The following is a 7,028-nucleotide window of genomic DNA, read 5'->3' on the forward strand; positions in this document are numbered from 1 at the left end:
AAGCCTGTTATTAAGGACATGATCCAAATGGCTCTGGAATACTGGTGGGCTTGGGGAATGGAACACCTCTTAAGGAAGCCTATTCCTGTGTTTGACCACCCTCTTGATAAAGAAATGCCTCCTATATCAAGTCTGAACCTCTCCTGATTGCTCTGAGCCATTTCCATGTGTCCTGCCAGTGTATCCCAGGGAGAAGAGGAGGGACACCTCCCTCTCCATTTCCCACAGACAGTGGGGCAGTTTGTGAAATACCATATAGACAATTTTTCTGCCAAAATGCTTCCTGTGAGTTGAGGTGGCAGGATACTTCCAATACTTTGTATATCTCTACTTCAGGAGCAAGCTGGAGTGAGATAAGAAATGGAGAAATATCAGCAGAGGAGAAGAGACAAGGAGCACAAAGAGTTGGGAAGATGCAGATGTGGACAAGAGGCTTGTGCTCAAATATCACCTCTTTGCATATACCCTGTGCCCTCACCTTCTCCTAAAGCCCCACAGTTACAGTACTGGGAAGGCTTTTTGCACATAATAAACAGAATAAAAGTGCTGCTGTACTTAGCTTTATTTTTTTTTCTGTACTGAAGTTCCTATATATAATCATTCCCTGTAGTTGTGTTGATGACAGTAACAGTAATAAAGAAAATCATCTTGTGACTTGTTACCTGGGACAAGAGACCAACCCTCACCTCACTAAAACCTCCTTTCAGGTAGAGAGTGAAAAGGCCCCCTCTGTGCCTTGTTTTCTCTAGAAAAGGAGAAATGCATACAGAATTAATACCAAATGCAGAAAATGGATGTAAATATTAAATAAAGGAGCTGATGATTTTCCTTAATACTGTTACTGTCGCCAAGCCAGCTACAGGGAATGATTATACAAAGGCTTATTTGTTAGTAAAAAATAAACGTTCTAAAAAAAAAAAAAAAACACTTGTTTCAGGTATGAGTAATCCTTGCTGGGCATCATGTCTAACAGTTTACTCTAAAAATTACAGTGTAAATGCATGCAGAGATAAGATTAAACCTAAAAGCACGTCAGGTTCATTAGCTTATCAAAGAACTGTCCATTATGAATAGTCAAGTGGAAGAAATGTGATAAAGACTTCATATAGGAATTGTACCATTGACCTGGGCAAGCATAATAAAATATGATAATCAATATCTAAAGTTCTTACCTTCTTGGCAGTGCAGGCACTCATTATGAGACAGATAATCAGAGAAACAGGACTGAAAGTTCTTATACACACCTGGAAATTACTGTTAAGAGTGATTATTGAAGTGACCTGTGATCAAAAACGCAGGAGATGAATCTCATTGAAACTAAACAATAGATGAAGTCACTATTTGAGGCTTTATCCAGGATCTTTTAGGCTACTGATCTGGAAAATGTTCTTTTCAATGCAGTCTTGCTCTTTCACAAGTGTCACAAAAACTTGCTCTTTCACAAGTGTCACGTGTAAACTGCAGTTCCTGGAGAGAACACGGGGCAGTAGATAAAACTGTTTTTCTAGTAGTAAAAGCCAGTGAAAAATCCTTTTCTGTATTGTTTTAAACTGATTTTCTAAAATCAGAACAAAAGATATTTATCTGCTGGTCTCCTCGCAAAACTTTTGAACCAGTTATCCTATGAAAACAGGATATAAAATCTGAGTAGCTTTGTCTTCCAAATTCTTATATCAAATACTTATATACACTAATCTTTATTGGATATGGTTCTTATGTAAGTTATGGTATCATCTCTAAGGAGTTTAAAATCAGTTTTTTCCTCCCTTGTGCCTTTTCCCTAAATGACATAATTGGTCTGAAAGAATTTGGTGTTGTGCTGCTTGGTATTTTTTTAGTAAGCAATTGAATGCAGGACTGTGTACTTTTTTCTTACTAAGCATGAGAAAATGCACCCTGGGAGAGCTACTGGTGCTCCTGAGGATAGGCTAAAATTCAAAGGAGTCCTGATTAACTGGAAAAGTGATATGAAATCAATCAGGTAAAATTCTTCATGAATTATTAAAGGTCAAAATTAAAGGGAAAGGGAAAAATACTGAAATGGTGAAAAAAACCCCTATCTGGGCTGCATTTTCACGTGAAAAAAAAGCATAATATTATAAAAATGTTACAGAACCTGAAACAGGGTATCAGTCAGGATGATGTGGTGACGTTTGAGTGTGATTTGAAGGAGTGACATATGTAAGACACAAGAGGAAATTGTTTTATTAACTGCAGTAAATGCTCAGTGTATTGCCTCTGCTTTATGACTTTGTATTTTAAGAAGGACATAAACAGAGAAGAGCAACTGGAGGAAAATAATATAAATAAGGAAGCTGTGAACTGTAGGAGGTATCAGCCAACAGAGAAACCTCATCAGTGACTGTGGCTCACAGAAAAGCATGGAAAATGCTGCCACCAAGAGCAGAAAAAGAAATCACTTTGTTTTTCAGGCAGGCCTGTTCTGATGAGCTGTTTGGAGAAAAAAATGTAAAGAACTCCAAGTGGCTAAACATGAAAACAGCCTGTCAAGGCAGCTAAACTCTGTCACTGGAATTCATTAGAAATAAGTTGAAAATATTTGTCAGAAATGGTGAAAGGGACATGTGATCCTGCACAAGATCGGAGAACTGGAACAAGTACCCTGGGATGTTCCTTATAGCCCCTTTCTCCTGCTGGAGAGTGATTTAGGCTTCACCACTATTGCTTCCCGGCCAAAGTTCAGTCCCATTTACACTGCAAAGTTTCAGCATTTTTAAGAACTCTTTACTAGCAGCAGTAATTGAGTAGATGTGAATTATTGTAATGAGGTTCTGTAAAAACATCACGTCACTGTTTTTGGAGCAATGTCTTCTTCTAAGAAAATTCACCTTAAGCCTAAACTTCCTCAGAGGAAGCTTGTTGAGGCTGAGATGTTGCAGCTCCCTGTCATACAGCACCTGTTACCTTTACAGGTAAATCCAGAACAACATGAGCCCCCACGAAGTTTTGATACGTGATGTGGTATCATAGGAAAAATGAAGTGTAGAGAAAGGATACTGGATAGGTTGGTGAGAGTCAGGGAACAAGGACATGATTACGCTCAGGTCTGTGTCATTAAATCTGTGCTGATTTATCACATGCAACCAACAAGGAAAAACCCTGCAGAAGAGCCAGTGCGACCCTGCACAAGTAGGAGCCTTGTTCTGAACTAATTGTCCTCAATCCCCATCTGAGTAGCATCTGTGGGAGCCCAAATGCGTGCACACCACTGCAGAATGCAAGACCTGCATGGTTTGTTTTCAGCATTTTGGACTCCTTGGGTGTCAGCTAGTCCAGGAATCCGGCATGGCAGCTGGCTGTGTGAGTGCAGAAATACCTCCTACTCCATCAGGTATCAGCAAGGGTCATTCCAGGTCTGATGACAGCACATACCACAGCTCCATCCTGGAGCCACCAAGCTCTCAGTGTTGCCTCTTTGGTTTGTCAATCACTTTCATATGCATGAGCTGTCATCAACATATGGAGGGTATTGATACACATATGGTACCAGCCATAAACACTGCAGATTGCTCATGCCCAGTCCCACGGAGAACAGAGCTCTCACATCACAGAAGAACATAGGTTTGGCTTTATTTGTAGGGTCAAAATGACCAAAAATATCAGCTGGTTCAGTAAGTGTAGTGAAAATCTCATTAACAATACCAGAGCCAAATGAGAAGGATACAATCTCAGAGAAGTATTCCTTCACTGCTCTGCCTTAAAATAAGCTAGGCAGGAATAATTATGACAATGTTTTAGAAGGCTTTTGCCAAAAGAACAAACATCCCACTGCAGTATGCCTGTTACAGTCCCCTGCTCAGTCTGTACCGCTCATTCTTTAACTAATGCAAGAAGTGCATAAGCCTGCTTGAAATGCAAAGGTCACACTCACACTCTTCTAGTGGATTTAAACAACAACAAAAAAAGTAATTTCTTGGACTGACCAATTTTATTTCTGAATGAAGTATTACAAAATCCACATAGTATGACGAAAATAATGTTAAGACTTTGTAAGGCTGACAAATAAGTCAGGTTCTGAATGGGAACAATGTCCAAGCAGTTACTGCCATCCTGCTGATCTTGCCTTCTTCTGTAAGTCTGTTTGGCATGAAAACATTGGAAAAATTAAGACAATAAAGTAGAACGTAAAAAAAAAAAAAAAAAATATCCCTCGAACTCAGCCAACACTAAGGTAAAAGACCACAGGCACCAGCAGCAGCATGGTGTCCCCACCCACCCATGTCACCAGGGCACACTTGGCCCATGCCCCAGACAGCAGTGGTATTTTTCCCTTTCCCTAGAACAGAGGAAAATGAGTTAGAGCAGGGTACAGCAATGAGTTGCTACAATTCACAAATCCAGAACCCTTCTGCTGCTTCCAAGCCCCTTGTCGTTCCCACCAGGTGGCACTTGGCTACAGGGACAACTCCATCCATGCCATCTGCAGTGACTCAGAAAATATCAAAGCAGTCAAACTCTTAAGAGAACATCAGGAAAAAAATCTATTAGAAGACTAGCTTACCGTCTATTTGTGTGGAAGTAACCTTTTCTCTTACTGCCTGAAGCCACTCACTGCACTCACTTCCACAACCAGGTGCTGTTCCAATAGCTGGTTGGTAGCTCGGGATTCTGTCATGGGACCCGTTAGGGGGTAATGTGACCCATCGTTACTCATGTCTTACTTGAATGGATGTTTTCTACATGGTTAGCAACTTGAGAAAAACAAACAAACAGAAAACAGGAGAAAAGCAAAGCTGGTTATTATTTCACCTTATAGTGGGAAGGACTGAAGTGCTTCCCATGGGGCTGTGACAGGCAAATTGTCATTTTAATGTGCTTTTGGTCTGCAGGTGATGGTCACCAGATCAGCTGTCTCCTTATCTATGCTAAAGCTTAACCCCCGTGGCTGTGCTGTTTAAGGAAAAGGAGGAGAAAGCAGGTCTTTGTTCATCTGGCTCCGGCTGCGGAGGCAAGAATCCCCTGCCTCCTTTGGGGCTTTTGCTGCCTCTGAGTGCTCTAGGTTGAAATATCTCAGGTTCTGTTCATACTTTGAGGGTTCACATCCACTTCGTGGAAGAGAAAGTAGCCATGAGTAGATGTGCAGTAAGAGAGTCTGGTTACACATATTTCATGATAAGGAATACTTAACTACACCCCTTATCTAAGGGAAGAAAGTCTTTTGCCACCTTGCCTTTAACAAACTCAGCATAATAACAAGTTGCTTCAAGGGCTTTCTTTTGGAGGACGCCTGATGTCCCAGGGTAGTTCTTAATGTGCAGTTGGGTGTAGATAAGCATAAAAGTATCAGTTGTGAAACAAAGCTGTTGGCTATTGATTGCTTATGCAATTTGGGCCATGCAGAGTCTACAATGTGCTGACTCAGGCTTCAGAGTGAGGTGCCTGGATAATTAATGTGTGCAAAATCCAGGCTATCTGTAGAAATATCATCACTAAATGAGCTAGAGTTTAGGTGGTAAGTGTTATTTTAATAATGGTTCAGACATGCATATATGTGTATGTGTGTTTGTACAAATATGTACGTATGTGTATTTTTATAGGTGTATATGTATATTTATTTATATACGCAGTTTTTTGAGAGGTGTCTTCATAAAGAGTGTTTCTAACTACATTTTGCATTTTATTATTTTGGTCAATTTGGAAAGCTTACAGGCAGAGTCAGCCAAAAGGCAATAGTAAAACTTGGGGATTTCCTACTCTGGTTCTTATGTTTAGTTCACTACATGCAATGCTTATCTCCTGAAGAAAATAAGTGTCAGTGCCTTATTGCTTCATCCTGTGAGTCTGACAGTGACGTTTCACTTTCTGGGTAAGACTAGGTGGAAGTTCCTTGAACTGGAAAGCAGAGAGTCAGCCAGTCTATACAGTTGACCACGTGCAGATCAGTTAACAACAGGCCTTGGAAATGTCACACTGTCACTTAAACCACTCTTCCCAGTGCAGTGAAACATGGAAATATGCAGTTGCTGATCCTGAGGACGCATGGCACATACCTATGACTGAGCAGGGTTTTGGGAGAAAATAGCAGTCACATGGGCTCACAGTGAGGACAGCAGCAGGAGGAACGTGAAGCTCTTCTCTTCTGTTATCAGGCCTGCCACAGCATGTCCCTGTGTCTTATCAGCCCTGACAGAGCTGGGTTCTGACGTGCTGAGCCTCCATTCATCCTGCCATAGGGTGCTATAGGGGCCGGCCCCACTGCCTCCCATTTGCACATAAAGAGGTGCTGTGACACACGTCATGACAGATGTGAACAAGGTCTGGCGGACAGACACCGTGAAGAGAGGCAATGCTGGACCTCATCATCCTCAGCATCCATTACTTCATCTGCTTTCTCATCTCCATGGCCATCTGGCATGGAGCAAAGGTACAGCGTGGCTTTCAGTGGCTCTGCATCCCCTGCAGCCAGAGGCCCCCCCCGTCACAGTTCCCCTTTGGGCTCTGTGTTTATTGAGACTTGTTTTAAACTGATTTTTCTGAGGAAGGAAGGGTAGCATGGTTGTACTGGGAATCTGAAGAGAACTGGAAAACAGTAGCTAATTGTAATTAAATTTAATGGGAAGGCAGTTTTTGTGATAAAGCTGCTTATGTAATCTGTTGAGAGAGGGAGAGTCTGTTAGATGTTTGAAATACATAAGAAGAGGAAGGGTAAGGCAGGCACATTTGTTAGAAAGGTCAAGTTGAATACAGCTCAATAAACAATGTTTTTTCCCTTTTGCAGAATAATTTTTTATCAACTTACATCACTGTCTTTCTAGCTATAATATTATTTAAAGAGTACTGGATTTACACGTAAACGCTACTCACTTGCATAAATAAATTATATAGTATTTTACATTTACCATCTTTGTATTTGTCGGCATATAGGTTTTGAGGGGAGAAGGTGGTTAAAGTGCAGAGTAAATGAATAGTGATTGAGAATTTATCTTGCCTCAGCCTGAGGTATCAGGTTTGCAACAGCTGGTTTTCCTTGTCCCTGTTCTGTTAGTGAACATGGACTGAACATTATC

At 41.0% G+C, this 7,028-nt stretch overlaps 1 protein-coding gene across 2 annotated transcripts in view; it reads left to right on the forward strand.

Annotated features, from left to right (window-relative positions):
- Positions 1-5,898: 5,898 nt before the first annotated feature.
- Positions 5,899-7,028, forward strand: part of RFESD (Rieske Fe-S domain containing) — a 3,295-nt gene continuing 2,165 nt past the window's right edge. The window contains exons 1-2 of one of the 2 annotated variants that reach the window (XM_027878010.1): positions 5,899-6,385; positions 6,886-6,917. In XM_027878010.1, the coding sequence (XP_027733811.1) occupies positions 6,259-6,385; positions 6,886-6,917 (159 nt within the window). In that variant the 5' untranslated portion in view covers positions 5,899-6,258. The remainder of the gene's footprint in view (positions 6,386-6,885; positions 6,918-7,028) is intronic. The other variant, XM_027878012.1, reaches the window with a different exon arrangement.

The sequence above is a fragment of the Empidonax traillii genome, unplaced genomic scaffold, assembly GCF_003031625.1.
Source record: "Empidonax traillii isolate 1590-97213 ecotype Southwest subspecies unplaced genomic scaffold, ASM303162v1 scaffold37:size1818073, whole genome shotgun sequence".
Taxonomy (NCBI): domain Eukaryota; kingdom Metazoa; phylum Chordata; class Aves; order Passeriformes; family Tyrannidae; genus Empidonax; species Empidonax traillii.